The sequence below is a fragment of the Carassius gibelio genome, chromosome B11, assembly GCF_023724105.1.
Source record: "Carassius gibelio isolate Cgi1373 ecotype wild population from Czech Republic chromosome B11, carGib1.2-hapl.c, whole genome shotgun sequence".
NCBI classification, from domain to species: domain Eukaryota; kingdom Metazoa; phylum Chordata; class Actinopteri; order Cypriniformes; family Cyprinidae; genus Carassius; species Carassius gibelio.
Window position 1 is genome coordinate 24,664,822 of NC_068406.1, and position 23,142 is coordinate 24,687,963.

A 23,142-nucleotide genomic window follows, 5' to 3' on the forward strand; every position below is an offset into this window, starting at 1 on the left:
TAGAGATTTAATTGTTTTAGTTTTTGTTTTGTTTTTTGTATTACAAGCATTGTTAAAGGTGAATATAGAAATAAAATATATATTTTGTTAATTCTGTGCAAAATATATATCTTGTTAATCTATTTTTACTGTTAATTTTGTATGAATTACACAGTATTTCTACAGCGTCTAAATTTCTACATGAAATTTCTATATATGCAGTCTTGTTTCTGCCATGGAATAAAAAATAATCAAATTAAAAAAAGGTAGTCTATATAATTTGGAGGAGGAAAAATCTGAATTGCAAGATATTAATTACTTTTTACTCTGACTTTTTCGCATCTTGCAATTTATTTTTGTCTCCAAATTTTGAGTTTAGAACAGAACAGACACAGAAAAACACATGTCTCTCCCTCATGGCCCGGTTTCTCGTGATCAAAGAACAAACTTCATCATGTAATCTAGTCGCTGGTCGGTTGCTACAGCAGATGAGTTGTTTGAGCAACACATGGCTTTTCCATTAGCCACTCAGACCGAACTCCTTCGTCAGTCCTTTCCTCTTATTTTCCTGTCTGGCATTCGGGATCGTCATCTACATGAAGCTAATTTAGCCTCATTCTAACACACGGCTGTCTGTCCGACCCGAGGGACGCCCGGAGAATTCCAGTAACCCAGTAGCGAGACCCACCCACCGTCTCACACACACACACACACACACACACACACACACACACACACACACACACACACTGGAGTGGTGGATCCATTAAAGGATTTATTTCCAGACGAGGCCAGTCCTGCCGAGATGATCGCTCACATCTCTTCACACGCGACGCACTGATTCACTTTGCTTTCCATTACAGTTCAAAGAGAGACAGCGAAACAAAGCCAAAAACTAGCATCAGAAACTAAAGGTGAAGAAAAGGTCATAATGAGGCACACATGGTTCTAAACTACAAAAAAATATTTTCTAGCTCAGTATTTGTTATATATGTCTTGTTATCCTGTACAAATATCTACACATCCCTAAAGCCAAATACTTTTACCTTATTATTATTTTAATATTATTGTGTGTGCATATATACATGCATACAGTGCCGTGAAAAAGTTTTTGCCCCCTTCCTGTTTTTCTTTTTCCATATTTGTCAAACTTATATGATTCAGATCATCAGTCGATAATGCAAGTAAATACAAAATGCAGTTTTTAAATACTGATTTAATGTAATAAGGGGAAACCGCTGTCCAAACTTGTCAGGCACTACGTGAAAAAGTAATTGCCCCCTCCTGTTGAATCATGAAAGAACTGTGATTAATCACATTATTTCAGAAATCTGAGTTAAACTTCACTAGCCACGTCCAGACCTGATTACTTCCAGACTTGTTGAATCAAGAAATCACTTAAACAGAAGCAGTCTGACAAAGCGAAGCATGATTAAAGAGCAACACATCATGCCACGATCAGAAGAGATTCAAGAACCGATGAGAAACACAGTAGTTGAACATGCATCAGTCTGGAAAGGGTTATAAAATCATTGCTAAGGCTTTGGGACTCCAATGAACCATTGTCAGAGCCATTATCCACAAATAAAGAAAACTTGGATTAGTGTAGACCCTTCCCAAGAGTGACCGGCTTTTAAATTACTCCAAGAGCGCAACGAGGACTCATCTCATCATACTTTTGTAAGAACAAATAAAGTGCTTTTTCTTTCTCGTAGATACACACACATCTCCCTGACATGACTGCTTCAACTCTAACTGCAGTTACTGAAACCACGCCTTCTTTCTTTTACATGTACGCAAATATTTCCACATAGTGACATAGACATGTGGGGGCGTGTCTAAACAAGGCATTCTAGGGGGGCGTGCAGAAATCGTAACTTTGATAAAGAATGTCTCTTTGGATTTGAGATCTCTATCCTAAATTATATATATATAGATCATTCACATCACTCAGTCTACTAAGTGCCTGCTTATGGAGTCACATCAGTTCACACGCCCGAAAAAAAGGATACGCTGAAAATAAACGCTTTAATTTGTAGCAGAAGATCTCTGTAGTGAATCGCCGAGGATCATGGGAAGCGGCCGCAGTGGGAACACACTTGATCTGGTTTCAGCGCTGGAGATGAGGTCAGAGAGGACGATGGGTGTGACCCTCGGATATCCATTTCCAAAAATACACGCGTGGAGAGAGTGAACGCTGGAGCATATCAAAGCTCAAACCCAATCTGATGTTACAAACTGACTTTTCTTTGAACTGTTTGTATTTTAGTAACCGTGTAAAATAATATGCCATAATCTCCATTAATGCATTAACTAACGTTAAAGGGTTAGTTCATCCAAAAATGAATATGCTGTCATTAATTACTCACCCTCATGTTGTTTCAAACCTGTAAGACCTTCGTTCATCCTCATAACACAAATTAGGATATTTCTGATGAAGTCCAAGAGCTCTTTGACCCTCCATAGACAGCGAGGATCATTTCTTCACTCTTTTATCCAGTGCAATTAAAAACGAACACACCGATTGCATGCATAAATCACAAATACATTTTTTCAAACCGAACTTCCTTTTAATTTTTACTGCATTTATGTAGCTTTATACCAAACATAGGATGAATGTCGTCATATTCAGCTGCTAAAACAGGCTGGATTACATCCAAACACACATTAAGTGAATGTTATTAATAAAGCTGGACGTTCCAGTGCAGTAGTATGATGTGACTCTATTATTATTATTATTATTATTTCATACCTACCTTCACGTTTTCTAGCCTTCGGGTCATGAGATAAACATAATCTCAGAGTTTCCCAGCGCCAAACAATCAGACAGAAAATAGGCCACAGTAAAGCCCTAAGGGAATGAAACACATCACAGACTTTCCTCTGTGTGTGTGTGTGTGTGTGTGACTGCATCAGTAGTGGGTCGGACGCAGACACACGGGAGTTTTCCAGGAGTCATCATTCACACAGTTTGGCTGTTGTTTGCTTAAGTCAGCATGTCTGTGGTCTCGAAGCTCACACACATGAGTGTGTTTCTCACCCCCAGCAGACTGACACGGATCTGTGCTCACAAACCCACTCCTGCTTTCCCATCGGGACGGAGAATCACATACGATTATTGACATCTACATTGAAAAGCTGATAAGATTAAACTGAGGTCTTTGCTAAATTTAAGTCTGGTTCAGTTTGTTCTGTTTCTTCGTGTCACTCCATGATGATCAGATCAGATCTCTGTGTGCAGCACATGTGTGTGTGTGTGTGTTTATAAATGTATATATAAATAACGGGGCAGCACAGCTCAGCAGGATACATGGAAAATGCCAGAGGCCTGATGGTACATCAACAGATTGGAGTGCCAGTGTGTGTCCAACACCATGACACGCTGGACTCGTGTGTGTGTGTGTGTGTGTGTGTGTGTGTGTTCCCCTCTCGGCTCAGTGATGTTCTTCAGCATTGTATCTGCTCCCAAACAGATTCGAGTCTGTGGCAGTGCTCTTCTTTTCGAGCCGGAGTGTGAGTTCAGTCGGCTTTGAACACACGACACCAAACGTCTGAGAGCCACATCAGACGAACAGACGAGGGTCAGCGCGAGCGAAGCGTTCCCAGCGTCCAGACGTCGTCTGACCGTCTGACTGACAGCTGTGACACACTCCAGTGCAGACGAATGAGCGAGCAGTAACCATCCTCAAACGCCCATCATCCTCAACCTGAGACACGGAAAGAAGGACAAAACGAGGTTAAAGACAAATGGAACATGCAGCAATTGCAATTTTTTCAATAATTCTTTTTTCATCTATTCCTTTACAGTTTATTTTTTTCAATTGCTTAGACACAATCTTAACTTGTCGCACAGTTTCACAAAAGCTGACACTGAAACAGTGGAAGCACACACCAAATCTGCAAAACCATACACTATTTCTCAGCATTTTCATAAAACACTTTTTGCAAAACACAAAACTCTAACAGGAATTGATGTTGTGGCAAAGGGGTTTGCTTTTGAGATGTGTTTGTGATATTTTGAATGCACTGCTTAATTTTTTGCCAGAAATGAGAGGTATTTTACATTTTGTGTGTGTGAAAATGTCCTTTACATTCAGTCAACATTTCATAATGTTATTATTATTCATTTTTAGTCAGAAACCCTGTAAAGAAAGCAGCTGCACTACAAGCTGACTGTTTCTATAGCATGACTTTAGTGATCAGTGATTGGCTCTTTTACTCAGAAGGCGGGGCTTCGTTCGATAGAGCCGCCTTATTGAGCTTATTTTTTTAACAAAGATTAATAACTTCAGTTGCAAAAGTAGCTATTGCTCATTATTATTTTTTAATGCATTAACTAAGGTTAATTAATGAGATCATATTGTAAAGTGTTACTTTTTGGTCTTTATAGCCTAATTCATTTGTATTTTAATCTGTGTGAAGTTTGTCACTTTATAATTTTTTTTTGCGTATTATATTATACTTTTTTTCAATACCGTGATAATACCGTATACCGTGATAAAAGCGGTATGTGATTAAATATATGCACTTTAATCTCTGTGAAATTTGTTACTTTATACATTTTTTTTTACGTATAATATTATACTTTTTTTCAATAGCGTGATAATGCCGTATACCGTGATAAAAGCGGTATGTGATTAAATATATGCACTTTAATCTGTGTGAAATTTTTTACTTTATACATTTTTTGTGTATTATACTTTATGTAAACTTTCAGTTCTTTTTGTTATAAGAAAACAGTTTAATACACTTTTTGATGCAAATTGTAAATACCGTAATAATACCGCGATACAAGTAATTAACCGCAACGTGAAAATTTCATACTGTCATATACCTAGCTGACAATTAAGTGCAAAATAACAAAAATGTGGTTTATATTTTGCTTGGTATTACTAAAGTACAGCAAAAACGTTTTTACAGTTTAGATAGATGTTATTAATTTAAACAATAATTTATACAGTTAAGTAAAACGATTTTTCGAAGTTGTAAATAATTGCACATTTACAAGAAAATACTGTTTCAGTCTATAAATCAAGTCTAAAAATAAAAAATTATGACTATATATATATATATATATATATATATATATATATAATTTTGATAGCTTTGGAGTTTGGAATGACATATTTACACTAGAATTTAATTAAATGCATCTTTTCCAAATCTTCATATGATTTTTTTAATGTGAGCAAAATACAAAAATTCACGTTTGACATCAAATAATATGTGATATTTCAGTGCTATGACAGGATCTTGAGTCAGTAGTGATGTATGTCTGTGATGTCGTGGATTAGTGTGTGGTGGTGGACGGGGAATTCACTGTTTATTTGTTCTGGTTTTCTCCAAGCCTCCTGATCCTGTTCTCAGAGGCTAATTCTCTATTTCTGTCACGTTAAACCTCCTGCCAGGCATATTCTCCGTTCAGTTCAGTAACCTATGAAGGCTGTGACGCATGTTTGGGCTATTTACACTGTGTGTGTGTGTGTGTGTGTGCTGAACTAAGCCACTCAGAAACGCTGAGTCAGTCTGATCTCTCTCTGTTGGTAGGGGGCGTGTCTGTTTGTGGATATGACTCCGCCCCCTCTACTCATTTGTGTAACTGTGTGTCACCATCAGCTGGCTCCGCCCCTCTCTGTTTTTAAAGAAACAAAGCCAGAGAAAGAGAGATTGTTGAGAGCCTGAAGTATGTGACCTTTCCACAAAAATCTCCCCACATTTAATGGCTCGTCACACAGAAATGTGCACATTGGTTTTCGCATACAAATTCCACTGAATTTACTATGGAAGTTGTTTTAAAAGAAGTCCTACACCACATATTTTCAATAATATTTGCACATTTGAATATACATGCCTTTTGAATACACATAGGAGCCAGGGTTTTCCTGGAAACAGATAAGAGTCTGTGTGGTTTAATGTTTTACTACGGTACGAGAGAATCAGCGAGGGTTCAGACCTCTTCAGTGTCTCTGTAGTTCCTCCAGATAGTAATGCGATTAAACAAGAGCAGATGGAGAATAAAATCCTCTTGTTAGACGCCAGAAAAAGACTTGAGTAACTTCAAGAGTTGTCTAAAACTGAGATAAGATACTAGGATTTGTAATCAGAAATCACAGATCTCAATATCAACTCAAACATTTCTCATTTTATTCCTTAATCATTTAATATATCTGCTCTTTCACTGTATGTAAAAAAAATATTGTTTGTGTCTAAAGCTGTTATTTTATATCACTGATATGATATTATAGATTTTGTTAATATTAGATTTTATTTCCTTTTTTTAGTCTTTATTTTTTTGTTGCTTTTGTAACATTTAAAAGAAATGTATTCATTTTTTATTTTTTTTATTTTAGTAGTTTGTTAAACTAAATAAAAATGAGAAACGTTGCCTTGAAATTAAGTTTTCATAATTTTAATTTTATTTAAAACAATGAAAATAATGACTTTTATGGTTTTAGTTTACCTTGTGTAAAGCAGTGTTGTTGTTTGTTTTTGTTTCTTGTTTTTTTTTGTGTCATTTACATACTATTATAGTTTTTGTTAATATTTTGAATTAGATGTTATATTTATATTTTTTATTATATTTAAAAATTTTAGATAAAATTTTTGGAATTTTATATTTTTTATAAAAAAAAATGTAAATACATTTTTTTACATTTATTTAAATTCATTAGTTTTAGTTGTTTTATTCACGTAAACTCAATAAAAAATGGAAATGTTGCCTTGGCATTTAGCTGAGAATGTATGTTTTTAATATTTAAAATGTATACTTTAATATTACATTTTATATTTATATTTAATAATATTATATTTTGTATTTAATAATAAGTTTGAATATAATTATTTTATTTTTTATTGTCCTGGTCTTAAGCAGTGGTTCTCAGTAAGGAGGGCTGTAGGATTGAATTATTAAAATTGTCAAATTAAAATAATCACATTTAATTCAAATCGAGGCATAAAGCTGAATATGAATTTGATTAGTTTCCACCGTCAATAACTGTAATTGTATTAAACACAGCACAGTTCCTGAAATGAACTGAAATGATCTGAATATATTAACACTCTCAGTTTCCGTTAACAGTTAAAAACGAGCAGCTTTGTCACCAAACACAGTCTGGGAAGCGCTGATCATGAAAAACGGAGAGGATATGTATAAATCAGCTCTTTGTGGTGATATAATGTTAAAGTGGAACAAGCGCTGCTGATCAACAATATAGTTAATCTGCCAACTTCCTTCTTAAAGTGGTAAAACGGCTCATTATGCAAGCTTAAATAATACTTCTGTTCATGAAACACTGGTGTGTGTGAGTACTCTACGTTTGGCTTATGTGGCATGAGTCGGGGGTTTTATTTCCCCATTTGTATTTACAGTAAATGCACTACACGTGTTGCGCAAGCCGCTGTGTTTACACACATAGGTTTCCAGTGAATTCTGCACAGTTCACAGTAAAAGCTCAGACACACACACACACACACACACACACGCTGACCTGCAGCACAGCTGTAATTAGAGTTTGAGTCATGGGTTGCACAATGCAGGACGTGTAATCACATTACTGAAGCTTATCTGTCTCGCCAAGGGCACCTGGTGTACTCTGATCCCGCTTCAGTGTGTGTCACAGAAACACACACACACACCGCGAGAGAAAGTGCAGAAGAAAGTCTCTTCTGCTCAGCAAGACTGCGTTTGTGTGATCTGTAAAAATACAGTAAAAATTTTAAATATTATTCTAACTTAAAACAGCTTTTTTCTATGTGAATACATTTTAAACTTTAATTTATTTTTTGTGTTCAAAACTGAATTTTCAGCACATTATTCCAGAAAGTACCAGAAATGTTTCTCGAGCAGTAAATCATCATATTTTCATGATTTCTGAAGATCATGTGACACAAGACTGGAGGAATGATGCTGAAAATACAGCGGAGCATCACAGAAATAAATTATATGTAAACATGTATTCACATAGAAAATAGTTATTTTGAATTTGTAAAATATTTTACAATTTTTTACAGTATTTTTGATTGTCTTGGTGAGCAGGAGAGATTTTGAAATCGTGTTCATGTGATATCTCGTAATTGTTGTGCTGTCCTCAGAGGCAGATGTGATCAGATCAGTCATTTCAGGACACACAGTTTCATAATACGCATTTTAAAATGATAAATTGGGATTTAGAAAGCCCTCATCATAATCTAGCTCTTATGAAGCTGGCACTATATATTACAAATATTGAGGAATTACTGTTTTTCTACAAGTTTTTTTAAAAGAGCAGTCATTCTCAAGCTTTTTGACTCAGATTCATTAACATCAAGATTCAAAGGTCTGTAAATTCAATTTAAGATCACGTCTCATTTTAACAGATAATAAATAGTAAAAAAAATTGTTTATTTGTACTCAGAAATGGCTTGTAAATTTCACCTGCAATTATAAAGAAGCGTAAAGAAAATTAACTTTTGAAGTAGAAAGTCTGAAATGGTATTTCCTTGTAAAACATACTCCAATAATCCTTGTTTATGCTTATTGTGAAAAAAAACATTGTTTCCAAAGTTGCAAACATCAGCTGCATGATTGTTTATAATGATGCAACATTTTCATGATTTTCTGTAAAGCTGATTTGAAATTGTTTTTGTGAAAAGCAGTATACAGATGTATTTGACTAGAAATTTTTTTATTCTTTATTACAATTTCAATGGGATTTTTAAATGTGTTGAATTTACATAATTTCATTATTTTTACAATGTGTTTTTAATGTATTTATTAAATGGTTTTACTTTACACAACTTTCTTTTTTGAACTTTATTAATTGACTATTATTTTGTGAATTTTCACGACTTCCATTTATTTTTATTTTATTTTTTTAATTCACATAACTTCCATTTATTTTATTTATTTTTTACATTTAATTTTCCATTTTATTTTTTTGACAACTTCCATTAATTTTTGTATTTTTATTATTATTATTTTTTATTATTATTTTTTTTTTTTTACATTTTATTCATTTACTTGACTACCTTTTATTTATTCTATTATAATTTTTTAATATATTAATTTTCATGACTTCCAGGTATGACCTCATATATCAGTCTGGAGAAACCCTTTGTATTAATAGTATATAGATTTTCAGCATATTTTAACACTTGTTTTGTCTCATTTTAAATCATTTTGAACCTGATTGAAAACCTAAAACAGCAGTAGACCAAAAAACTACTACAGTAACTCACAAGCTTTCTGCCAAAATACCAACACAACTACTCTGAGCCTCTTGTGGTCTCGGGTTCCTCTGTTAATGTGCATCTGTGGGTTTTTCCTGCTGAAAAAAGGTGAACATGATGCCAGTAAAGTAATCATTCACGTCTGGAGCACACATGCTGAACTTTCAGACTCTGTTCTGGAGATTCGATCATTAACAGGAACAGTCAAAGGGATGCTTGACTTATTAAACACCACTGATTAACCTAGATTTCCAAATGAGAAATTCCCGGCACGTGGAAGTATGAATGTCAAGTTGTGTTGTCACTAAACCCATAGAGAGAGAGAGCGAGAGAGAGAGAGAGAGAGAAATGGAGTCTGTCTGGACGTTACATAAGCTGTCATTATGTGCCATCCTCGCTTCGGGGCTCGGTTACATCACTCTGAACTTTACCGTGCTGCGCTCGTCTTACTTTTGGAAGCCGTGTGAATAGTGCTAACGTCAGATACCTTTGCAGAGCTAAGAGAGGAAAAAATGAGGGAAGTGGGGAAAGTAAGCAAGAAGAAAGACATCTGTGTTCCCGTCAGACGCTGGTGGGATAAGAGGAGAAACGAACACAGTTCAAGTGAGGATTGTTGATGAGTTTACAGTTTCTCTCCAGGAAGAAATGAGCGCATGGAGAAATCCACAGAAACAGACGGACGCTGTAACACGAGCCTGTCATCATGACATCAGTCTCAATCTGGTCCGAGTTTAACCTCGTTTGGCTCCAGATGTGGATCAGGAAACTGTAGAACAACAGACTACAATCTCAGAGTGATTTCTCAATATAATTTACAGCATCCACAAGCCATTTAACTTTCATATCAGTCAGGCCGGACTTAATTATATCTATTAGATCAGTGGTTCCCACAAACCTGATAAAAATATTATTAAAAATAGATATAATATTATTAATAATCATATTTGATTTGTATTGTATTAATTATAAATGTTTAATATTATATTTATTTTAAAAAGTTTTTTTTTTAATTTGTCTGGGGGGGGGGAGGCAATATTGGAAACCCTGTATAAACGTACTATCAGAAGTTCTGAATAATTAAATAATTAAAGATTTAATGTAATATGCAAATTAGGATATTTTCATGATTTCTGAAGATCATGTGACACTGAAGACTGGAGTAATGATGCTGAAAATACAGCGGAGAATCACAGAAATAAATTACACTTTAACTGATATTGACATAAAAACAGCTGTTTTGAATTCTAAAAATTTTTACTGTATTTTTGATCAAATAAATGCAGCCTTTAAATATTTAAAAAAAAAATTAAATCATTTTCACACTTAATTTTGAATATTTAGACTTTGAAAGTCATGCAAATTAATCAAATATATATTTTAGAATAACTATCCATTTTTCTAGTCATGTCAAGCTCTAAAATATTTAATCAAGAAGAAAAAAGAAAAACTTTTATCCCACAAAGAACTGTAAAAGTCATAGGGCTTTGGGGTCAAATAGTTTGTGAAAGCTACTGCATTGGAGTTATTTCACGTTATTTCCATATTTAATTAATTGTATCTATCCGCTGCTGCTGTTGTTCTCCAGCAGATGCACCGCAGCTGGAATCTCTGGTCACTCATTGGCTGCAGATTTTTTTGGCAGCGGAGTGATGCGATGGTTGCGAGAGAAACAGGCCAAAACACAAACCAAAAGAACACAAAGAAGTGGGAGAGTCTGCGTGCCTGCATTAGTTTGGCGTGCGTCCAAGGCAGCCATAATGCAGAGACAGAAATGAGGCTGTTGGAGGGACACCAGGTCTCAGAGAACAAAGATGTGAGTGCTTCTAACGCCGGCAACTGGGGCTCGCTTGGCAGCGTGTGTGTTTTCCCTTCCATTTTGCCTTGGAAGCGCGCCCCTCCAGTTTCCAGGCCTGCAAAGAGGATTACGGCGAGATCAAGAGGAGGGAAAGAGAGACAGACTGACATAGAAACACTGAGCGATTCCATCTGAAGCTACAAACCCTTTCCCCAAAATGCAACCCTCATAATGAATTCAAAATCTGTAGATTATTTAAACATTCTAGGTCCATTGTTAACCATTATTATTTTAGAAATAGTCATAATGTAATATTTTTCAGCTAAACCCACATCTTATCAGTAAGTTGTCATTAATATGATTTAAGTGTTTTTTATAAGTTATCATGTTATTGCATTAAAATCTAAAATTTTAACTATTTAAAATTTCACTAACTACACATGAACCACAACAACAACAAAAATATGATGCAAAATATATACATGGTTTTTTTTTCAATATTGCTGAGAAATCTTATAGGAATATATCGTTGTAATAAATGTATAAGAACATATAATCTGATAACTGTTAACCCCATTGGAATCAATAGAATTCAGTTAAATTCCTTTGAATGAATCATTATGGCTCATGATCGATTAAATACAGTCCAAATGTATGCAACTATTTATGCAACTTATTTATATCTAACAAAAATACATATATATACAATATAATAATTTTGCTTCATGCTTCTTCATCAATAGGTGAACATATTTATGTTAATCAACAAAACTAAGCGTGTGAGGCATTAAGAAAAGGCTTAATATATTTTATAAAAGATTTTGACACAAATTTAACTTCATAGATCATTTTACAAAAAGTGTTTTTGATACTAACAGGACTCCATACATACCCGGGTCAAAAATGACCCGAACACGAAACTTAATTATTTTATTTATTGGTTATATCTCTTAAAAAAGAATTTTACAAAATCTGAAATTTCAGATTATGTGTATTTTTAGGGTCTTAAAGCATTTGCAAAGTTTTATTCCCTTACTTAAAACTATGCATTTTTTAGCTATCTTTATGTATCACTTACGGGTCAAAATGGACCCATATGCATTATGCATTTCTGAAGGTTAAGTCAGTGCATTGGTAGCCCTCCAGCATAAAACTTCCTGTCCTTGAGTCCAGCACACTGATATTTATGGGTTAACGCTAAACGATATAACATGCGATGACTGTCAGCAGGACAAATGTGTGCAGCTGACATCCTTTGCATTGATCTGCGCGAGGCGTGCAGATGTTTATCTTTTCTCCAGTGTGGCGATGTTCTCTGCTGATTACTCTGAGAGAGATTTATTTCTGTCCCGCCCTTTAACAGCATCCCATCGAGGTGATGCTGAGATTTACGGCGTGCACACTCAGCAGCAGGCGTGCAGAAATCTAGTGCATGCATTAAATCAAAGCCTTGTGCATTTAGACAAGAACCAAACATGGCGGTCCTGTGTGTTTTCCTGTCGTATTTCACTGCATGGGAGGTCTGCCCACATGAAAAGGGAATGCGACCAAAACATTGTAAACAGGAAGTGGATAATCACACAGGCCACCCAGATAAGGTTATGGTCTCCATAGCTACGCCTTTCTGTGCAACGAGCCAACCAATCAGAGGAGAGACTCTCACTGGGCAAGAGGCAATGTACACAACATCACCAGAACATGCAATTACATCACTGATTGTTTTCATTTCCGTGCATGCGCATTCGGTGCACAAAAGTCATCATGGTTAATAGAAGTGCTCGGGTGGATTAAGTTATTCACATTAAAAGCTATTTGTATAATTCACTATTCAGCACGCAGCTAACACCTTTCCTGTCTATGCAAAGATTAAATAGGGATTCCTTAATTGGACAATGTGCTATTTAAATATTGAACGGCACATCAAAGCGTGCCGAACAAAGCTTTCTTTTAATTATTAAAGAGACGCAGTGTGTGTGAGTAACACATGATCTCTTTCTCTCTCAGATGAGATTCATCACATTGCATCACTTCACAATACTCCAACTCTTACTACACTAAACAGAGAACTAATGTTTTATAGAAGTTATAAAAGTGTTAGGACAAAACGTCCTTAAAGAAATGTTTATGGAATGTTTTTATAACTTTATTATATTTGATATGCGTCATAACGTTGGGAGATAGTTCTTCTCAGTCATTACGTTGTTCAACATTCAAAGAAACATTATCTAAGTCACGATAAGAAAACAGGACATTGTAACATTTTAAGAATGTTACAAATAATCGTTCAAATAATGTTATACGCATTATCACTATAAAAAAATCTATATATAAAATCTAAATATAATCTGAAGGATTTTTTTTCCATTTATATAATTATATATATAATTATGTATATTTAAAAACAATTTTTACAAGTGTTTTACCAGTATTTTTACAGTTTTTTTTTGGGCAAACAGAAATATCCGTAAAATTATTGGATAATGTCATGTTTAATGAGCAGCCGGTACTTTTTCTGTTATTTTACAGATTTATTTTTTTACTGTGTATTTTGGGTGAAACTTTGGAAGAAATGAGTTGGAAGAAATATTTCTGTAACCTTTAATGTTCTAATCACAAGAAGAGAACTGGACATGTATCTGTTTTGTCTCGGTTCTCAGATCGTCTAGACACCTGACCCGTCTCGTCCTCCAAGTCTAACCCATCTCTCCGGTCCGGATCTGTCCAATTCCTCCCATGTGAGTATTTAAGCGGGCTGCATGCACTCGGTCCTGCTGTAGGAGCACATGTGCAATGGATCCGTCTGCCCACAATTCCTGGAAACCTCAGAAGGCGCTTATTAAAGTCTGTCGAGCACCGAATTGTTTTCTTGCTCTGCTCTGCTTTCCTTTTGCTTAAGTAGTTCCTGAGGGGGAAAACACTGGATATTAGTTTTGTTATTATTTGTAATATTTAGAATTCAATTAACAATTTCAGAGAGCAAATTACCCAGTGCTCTTTAGCTCAGACTGTTGATTTGGCCGCTCCTAATGTTCCTGCTGTCTCCCTGATGGATTCGTTTGGTTTCTGAATGGTTTCGCTTGTATGGAGAGATCCTTTGACTGCATGATGCAACAGCTTCCAAAAGCAAACAACACACTCAGAATCAACCCTACACCTTTTACCTGCTTAATTGATGTAGAAATAATGAACGAATAGTATATACGCCACATCCGTCCATTGACCAGCGTTTGAGTCAGTTTTCCAATTCCTAATGGTCCCTTGAAAAAAATGGGAGATGCATAGTAAAGAGCAGACATTATTTAACCTTTGCTCCAATTGTGATGAGAATACCCTTAAATTTGAGCTCATAGAGTGTGAATTTAAGACCATATTCATCACCTAAATGCATGTATGTATAACATATATTTACATCTGTATTTATTTAGCAGATTATTTTATCCAAAATGATTTAGACATTATGAATACAACAAGTTCTTATATATAAAAGTGCATATTTTTTTCCTGTATGCTATGATTATTATTATTTTAGGGTTTCATTTCACTTACATGTGCATTAGTTGGGTCTGTGTTCTCTGTGGGCTCTAGTAAACTTCTGTCACTATAAACCCTTATCTTATCCCTTCACACGTCTGCTACCCGTCTACACGCATTATCCCTATACACTAGATTGCGTAATATGGAGCGGATAGACAAGACTACAGAAATAAAATCAGCCGGCCAATCAGAGTAACTAGAGGTGAGTTTCTCAAGACAAGGCCTTAGGTGAGGGATGTTCCAATTCTGCTAAACCAGCTTAACTAAGAGCCTTAGGAGGGGGAGGTTTACCTAGAAAACCTGATGGCATGATGACAAGAGAAAGCCCAGAGAAAACGCCAGTAAGCAACATGTGCTCTAATCTCACACGTTAGTCACTGGAGAGGATTACGTCGAGCAGAAAGTGTTTATCCTGCACTTTAAAGCCATAACAGTGAACAATGCATTCCATCTAAATGCAGAAAAGGCTAACATTGTTCTGCGTGTCATTCACATTCCCTGCTGTTGCTGACTCGTGCTTTTAGGTGGAACTGAAATGCATGTTGTATATTCACGGTGGTGCATTGACAGGCGTAATGTTATGTGTTGCAACACCTTTGGCGTTGTTCGCGAAAGGAGATTTACATGACCCATGCATTTACATAGTTTCCTTTTATCTTGGTTTTAGACACATTATAGCAGCATGCATCCCTTCCTGACCGCCTGCTGTAACTTCTGCTGTCAAAACAGAAATGCACAAAGCAGCAGTGATCATGTTTCTGCAACATGCACTCGCTGTCAGCGTGTTTTTGGCATTGCAGCGACTCGTCCAGCAGAGCGTGTTCACAGATCTCTGGCCTGCTGCCAGTTTAGGCTTGGTTTGTTTTTCCACGGATGGGTGAGGTACATGCCTAACTCTCTTACTTCCTCATGAGTGCCTGCAAAAACAAGTCCCAGTCGGTGCCTGCGGCTCCTGAATCACCTCGTCTTTTGTGCTGAACGGAAAGACCTTCAGACAGACGGAGAGAGGGGAAAACTGTGATGCTGCAATGTTGACATAATTCCCAATTTCCCTGTGCAACATAATCGTAATGTTTGCTTTCATTTTGGAAGAGTTGCACCTATGACCTACATGCAGCCAATCAAAATTATAGGCCAACTCTGTTTCGGTAATGCATAAATGAACCATAAAAACCCTGAAATTTGGAAAGGCAGAACCACGTGGTCTCCGCAAAGGGACTTTCCATAATTTTGCCAGCCGTCATGAATCACATGTTCTCTTGGCAGGGATGAATCAGGCTTCGAGGCTGAACGAAGTCCAGCGCGGGTGAATAATCTACCAGCGTGGATATTCCAGACACACACGGCTCCCAAGAGCACTACTGATTAAATCAGTAAAAACTCCCTAAGAACTGCTGGGAAGTCAGAAGCTCATTCCAGCGTTTTTTTTTTAGGTTATGGAAGAGTTAAAGGGATGCAGTGGCGCGTGACGTTGTGTTGGCGTGCGCACAGGAATGTGAGGGTTTTAAAATCACATTTACTCACAGCCATCAGTTGTGCAACAAGTTACCATTGCATTGGCTCTCCATTTGGGTCATTGCTGCTCTGCAGAACCGTATAAACTCTGCAACCTTTAAAAGTCAATAAAAGTTGATTATTTACACAAAACTGGATGCCAGACAGGATAGAAATAAAGAGCACACATTTGCTCAAAGAATGGAAGTTTTGACATTTTGAGAACTAATTACAGGATGGGATGTAGAATGACAAACCAACTAATAACTCAAGAATAACTCATGAAATCCATTGTAAATACTTACTGTTGTTTGCTTCTTGAGAATGATTTCAGTGTCTTTTGGAAATTACCAGACTTTTGGATAGCCTATGACAAGACTAACAGAATGGAAAGTGATATTGACAACACAGAAACACTATAAACTGAATAGAAAGTGATTAATGTACAGTTTGTTCAAATGTTTCCATCTTTAAAGCTTGTGAGTTCAACATTTTATCCAAAATATTAACACGTTTGTTTGAGACATGGAAAGTCAGATACCCATTCTAATCTTTCAATCAGAGAATGAAATATGTGATACAGTTTGTTTACTTTAATAATTGAACATCTTATTTATACATATTCCTTGCTCTAAGTATATTCTTTTTTCCATATTTGGATTGGATTTACCATTGTAATGGATCTATAATTGGGTTATTACTGTTTTGCAGAACCTTATGAACTCTACAACCTTTAAAAAATCAATTAAACTGTTGATTATTTACATAAAATTGGATGCCAGACAGGATAGAAATAGAGAGCTACAGTTGCTCTCTGGATTGACTGATTAGGCTACATGAGGATAAAACTTCATCTTATTTTTTAACCATGTTTTGACATTTTAAGGTTATAAAACCAATTCCAAACATGATGTAATGTAGTATTAGACTGGCAACCCAAATATTATCTAAATTACCTAAAATATCAAAAAGGGAAATTACCCTTTATACCCTTATGACTATTAGTCTTGTGGTCCAGGGACACGTATGTATTCTAATTCGTTTGCTTTTATAATCTAACGTATTAATTACATTGTTATTCCTCTCATAGCAAGGCGGACGAACCCCCAGTCGTCAATACACACTTTTTGAAACGTTTCACCGCTTAATGTCGAGGAGGGAGCGCGCCGCGCGTGCGCAGAGCGGTTCTTCGAGGAATCAAGTAAATAGAAGCGGCGCGGTGACGTCACCGCTCCCACACCGAGAGCTCGCGGACGCGTTGTGGAGCGCGCACACTGCCATGAACTTCAGAGCGTAACTTCGCCGTTTTTCTCGGTGGGAAACTACGACCGTATTGATCTCTTTTTCTCCCCCTCATCAGAACGCGCAACATTCGGAGAATCTAGTTGCATATTTTGTCCCTCCGTTTCCAGCAGCATGTCGTCCGCGGCGGTCGCTGCCTCGCGCAGGCAGTCGTGTTATTTGTGCGATCTGCCCCGCATGCCGTGGGCGATGATCTGGGATTTTACCGAGCCCGTGTGCCGCGGATGCGTCAACTACGAAGGAGCGGACCGCATCGAGTTTGTGATCGAGACCGCGCGGCAGCTGAAGCGCGCGCACGGGTTCCAGGAGGGCAGATCACCGGGACCGGTGGGCAAACCGGGGAAGGACATGCAGCACATGAACCACACTGAACCGGGCTCGCGTGCTCCGCAGGCGCTGGATCGCTACCCGCTCGCGTCGGACAGACCCCCCAGACTGGGTCCGGAGTACCAGGGGGGGCGACAAGCGAACGGGATCCCGGTGCCGAACGGGTTTCCAAAGCCCGACGAGCCCCCGGAGCTGAACCGCCAGAGCCCGAACCCGCGTCGGACCGGCGCCGTGCCTCCTAACCTGCTTCCGCTGGTCAACGGGAGCATGCATGCGCTCAACGGGAGATCCGTGCAGATGGGGATCCACCCGGTTGCGTTAACGGCGGAGCATGTGGGCAAACGCGCGGAGGACATGAAGGACAAACACCGCGCCGACAGCATGAGCGACGCGAGCGACGGACACAAGGACTGGACGCAGAAGGGCAGGACGGTGCGGGAGCTGATGTCGCTGCACAGCATCGACTCCCGGTTCAAGAAGGAGCACAGGATGGGATTCGAGAGCAGCTCCGGTGCCTTAAAAACAGGTAACGTTACCGAGCAATGCTTTCAAGCGGAGTGTTCGTCTAAATAGATCTTAATGCATGCATCTAGTCTTTCAAATAAAGCGAAGCATCAGAAAATGCGTATTTTTAGCGAAATAAACAAGCTTTCCATTGATGTGTGGTTTGTTCGGAGGACAATATCTGTCTGAGATGCAACTATTTGAAAATCTGGAATCTGAGGGATGCAAAGAAATCTAAATATTGAGAAAATCATCTTTAAAGTTGTTCAAATTAAGTTCTTAGCAATGCATATTACTAATCAAAATTTATTTTTCGATATATTTACGGTAGGAAGTTTACTAAACATCTTCATGGAACATGTTTTTTACTAAATATCCTAATGATTTTTGCCATAAAAGAAAAATTTATTATTTTGACCCACACAATGTAATGTTGTGTAAATATACCTGTGATACAGTTACCTGCCACACAAAAATGATTGTGAAGCTTATTTTATTAGATTGCACTGTTTGTAATTTAAATAGACACAGGTTTATAGACCGTGTTAGAATTTTGGTCTATTGTAGATTAGTTAAAATAAATAAAATAAATCAACATTTAGAGTAGTTTAAACCGTCCAAGCATGCTTTTGAACTTTAGATTTTGTCTCCACATTCTTATTTTTAACTGTTCAATCTTTAAAATAATGCTGTAAAACTTATTTATACATGCATTTGGCTTTTAAAACATAAAAACTCTAGATTTTGTGTCTGGAGTTAAATCTTTAGAATAATTTGAGATGTCAAAACATGCTCGAGGTTACTCACAGGCGTATTTATTCATGCATTCGCCATTAAAACATCAGAGCATGCTTTCAAACCCAAGTTTTTATATGCACTCTAACATTTTTTATATTTTCTCCAAACTTGTATTTTTATTTTTTATTTTTTTACTGGATTTATATTTTGATTAAGCTGAGATGTCAAAACATGCTTTAAAACTCTGTATTATTTTAATTTACACATGCATTTGTGTTTAAAACCGTGCAAAACAGCAGCTCATGTTGTACATATGATCTACATATTGTATCCAGTTTTAAACTAGAATCAATCTTTAGAATAATTTGAGGTGCCAAAACATGCATTTGTGTTTAAATCTGTATAAAACATCCGGGCATGTTTTAAAACTCTAGATCATGCATCTCAATTCCTTTTAGTTTATTATTTTGTACCTGCATTCTCCAAAGCATGCTTTAAACTCTCTAGATCATGCATTTGTAATGTTTGGAAGCATAGCAGATGCCCTTCGCTGCCATTTCATCATCCGGTGATTGGTGCATGGCACATTTTGTCTGGAGCGAGAAAATAGTGCTAACAGCAGGTCATGCATGAAGCGCTGAACTAGCAAAGGGCTGTTTAGTCAAGTATAAAGTCTCTTACGCCTGGAATGCATGATTTTTGCCATGAATTTCCGCTGATTTACAGTCTGGAGAAGTTGACGCTAGTTGCCGTTGCTAGTTGTCGTGTAGTGTATGATGGATAGTTAGTTTTCCTCTGTCACTGTTTACAAAGTCGGGAAGTGTATCATGCCTAGTGTTTTAAACATCTGTTAAAATGTTAAAAAGTCGTTTAGGGTATTCCAGCCTTGGAAGGAGTACATTTCCAGAATAAAATGTTTCCCCCGTGTCATCCAAGATATTAATGTCTTTTTTCAGTCGCAAAGAATTTGTTTTTTTTTAGGAAAACATTCCAGGATTTTCCTCCATATAGTGGACTTCAGTGGTGCTCAATGGATTGAAAGTTATAAATGCAGTTTCAGTGCAGCTTCAATGAGCTCTACACAATCCCAGCAGAGGAGTAAGGGTCTTATCTAGCAAAACGATTGACCATTTTCTGAAAAAAAAACAAATTTCATCCACTTTTTAACCACAAATGCTTGGCTTGTTCTAGCTCTGCAATGCACGTCTTCACACATAACGTAATCCTGTTGGAAAGGTCATGCGCGGTTAGTTCTTCGTCTTTGTACTTCATTTAAAAACTCCATCTTAATTTTTTTTTCTCCAACTTAATAATCTGTCATAGTTGTTTTTGCTTTTTTGTAAAGTGAATTTTACGTTTTCTTTGCATGTTTGCTTTTTAAACACTGGGTGGCTACTTCTGCCTACGTCACATTTGACCTTCCAAACATCACCTGATAAAGACCCGCATCACAGAGTTAATGCTAGCCCAGCATTTGTGGTTAAAAAGTTTATAAATATAATTTGTTTCTAATAAAACAACCAATCGTTTCGGTAAATAAGGCCCTTATTCTTCTGCTGGGATCGTGTTTGAAACTACATTTTGCACCTTGAAATCATTGGCCACCATTGAAGTCCACTATATGGAGAAAAATCCTGGAATGTTTTCCTTAAAAAGAAAACTTAGTTATATATGATATATGAACTAAATCTAGATGGCTTTCTAAACATGCAGCTCTTTCGTGCGAGATGCGAGTGCAGCGCTTATAAATGTAGCTTTAGAAAATGTGCGAAATACGCATTCTGTGTGAACGGCTTGGTTTCAGTTTTGATGTAAACGAGATCTCCGTTACGAGGCATCCTCAATCCCAGACGAAGACTAAAATACTGTGTGGAGGATGCAAAATAATTTAATAGTTATAATATGATCGCGTGGTGAACCTATGAACCAAATTCATTTCTAAACATGGTCTCCATGTCGTACACACATTTGTCCTTACAAGAACAATTTTGGTTGTATTATTTGTGTCCCCTTCAAAAATTGCTCTTGAGAAATTTTATGTATATTATCCTTCCCTACTGTTAGATGAAATTTACGCCCTTGCATAGTGGTGAGCAAATGATCAGCTTATCTTTTAAGTGTTTCTCTTTCTCTCTCTCTCTTTCCCTGCAGATCGTGGTAAGCACTCTCGGGGCATTAAAAGGAAAACCTCTCCCGAGCCGGACGGGGAAAGCAGTGGCGGCAAACTTAACGGCGAGAATCAGCCGTGGTTGCCGTCTCCGTCCGAGGTGCTCAAGATGCCCTTGGGATTCGCCGCCGCTCCTCCCTCCACGATCTCCCCGCATTCACGCACTACACCGCCAGAGGCGTCCACCGCCGCGCAAAACGGCCAGTCGCCGATGGCCGCACTAATTTTAGCCGCGGACAACGCTGGAACCGGCTCACCTAAGGACAGCGGAAACCAAGTGCACTCCACGACCGCGGGACAGCGGAACAGTGGAAGCCCACAGTCGCCCTCGACAGGACAAAGGCGGCTCACGCTGGGAACGTCGGGAACGACGACCGTGCACATCCCAGGCATGGACCCGCAGGCCGGGCATCCGCAGAGCATTCCCGATTCCTCGGTGCCTCCCGGAAGCGTGCCGTTGTGCTGCACCCTGTGCCACGAGCGCCTCGAGGACACACATTTCGTCCAGTGCCCGTCCGTTCCGTCGCACAAGTTCTGTTTCCCGTGTTCCCGCGAGAGCATCAAACAGCAGGGGGCGACGGGAGAGGTTTACTGCCCGAGTGGCGAGAAATGCCCACTTGTTGGATCCAACGTACCCTGGGCGTTCATGCAAGGCGAAATAGCCACCATTTTGGCTGGGGATGTAAAGGTTAAAAAGGAGAGGGACCCTTGATTTTTTTTTTTTTCTTCTTCTTCTTCTTTTTTTTGCGCAAAATATCCTCCAGGTTTAAAAAAAAGTACACTTCCATAATGTACTTGTCAAACGATTAATCGCGATTAATCGCATCCAAAATGAAGGTTTTTGTTTACATAATATATGTGTGTGTGTGTACTGTGTATATTTATTATGTATATATAAATACAAAAACATGCATGTATATATTTATATTGTTTAAATATTAAAATAATATATTTATATATAATATAAAATATAAGAATGTATCCATGTGTATATACATGTAAATATTTGTTAAATATATACTGTATGTGTGTGTGTTTTTATATATATATATATATATATATATATATATATATATATACACAGTACAAATACATGTATTATGTAAACAAAGTGTTTATTTTGGATGCGATTAATCGCGATAAATCATTTGACAGCACTGTTCTTAAAGTGCTCAGTTTTTGCGCACTACTTTTGTACTTGATGTACTAAAAGTGATTCTTTAGTACTTCTTAAGCTCGATTAAGTGTACTCAACTATGATATTTTGGGACATCATGAATATGAAAAGACAAGTATTTTTCTGTATTGAAAAAATAGTACTACTACTAAAATACATTTTTAAATACAGAGATAGTATGTTAAAAGCGCATTTTATTTCATATTCATTGTCTCCCAAAATAGCATAGTTAAGTACACTTAGTGGAGCTCTACATTATGGAAGTGTACTTTTTTTTTCTTTTTTTTTTAACCTGGGCACAAATCGTATTGCATACCATCCAAACGTGACGTACCGGACTTGTACATATTGAACTTATGGGAACTGTACACTTGGTAAAAATGGCTGTATAATTTTTTTGATTTCCCTTTTTTTGAATACATTGTATTTCTATATTTTTTCCTTTCCCCCCCATTCAGTGGTTGTTCAGAGCGAACGCTCGGTGTACTAGTAGACCTGGTGGCAGTCCATGTTTAAACACTGAATGTGACTAATACTCTTTAAGCACTTGGCAAGAACTGAAACGCTTTTAGCTGTATTGTATGCACTTGTTTAAAAATTGCCAAATACAATTTCTGACCTTGTAATAACAATCTGACGTGTCTGTGGTTGGCTTATTGTCTGCCCTCGCTGAATCATGCAACGTGGATGATGCAATGACCTCAATGAGTGCGAAAAGGGAACTAAAAACCACAAGCAGCAGCTCGGGGAGATTTTGTCCTGGTGCATGCTGGGAGTTCATTGCCTCAATAATGGTAACCGATATCATGAATGTTTGCAAAGCTAAAGGAACCCTAGAATGCTTGAATTTGGAAGAGTATCTAGTTTTTTTCTTCTCTATCACACAGGCTGTGACTTGTATGGCACATTGTTTTCGGC

The 23,142-nt window shown here is 37.3% G+C and overlaps 1 protein-coding gene and 1 long non-coding RNA gene across 3 annotated transcripts; one reads left to right on the plus strand and one right to left on the minus strand.

Annotated features, from left to right (window-relative positions):
• Nucleotides 1-13,563: 13,563 nt before the first annotated feature.
• Nucleotides 13,564-17,007, minus strand: LOC127968170 (uncharacterized). Of its 2 annotated transcripts, XR_008155916.1 has the most exons (3): nucleotides 14,528-17,007; nucleotides 13,967-14,238; nucleotides 13,564-13,883 (listed from the first exon to the last, which is right to left on the minus strand). It is a non-coding gene; the product is annotated as an uncharacterized LOC127968170 (long non-coding RNA). The 2 variants fall into 2 exon arrangements; XR_008155915.1 differs by having other exon boundaries at nucleotides 13,967-17,007.
• Nucleotides 17,008-17,228: 221 nt separating this feature from the next.
• irf2bp2b (interferon regulatory factor 2 binding protein 2b) lies at nucleotides 17,229-22,856 on the plus strand. The gene is made up of 2 exons (XM_052569156.1): nucleotides 17,229-18,164; nucleotides 21,032-22,856. The coding sequence occupies exons 1-2, from the start codon at nucleotides 17,426-17,428 to the stop codon at nucleotides 21,757-21,759; spliced, it is 1,467 nt and encodes a 488-aa protein (XP_052425116.1). The 5' UTR covers nucleotides 17,229-17,425; the 3' UTR covers nucleotides 21,760-22,856.
• Nucleotides 22,857-23,142: the final 286 nt, after the last annotated feature.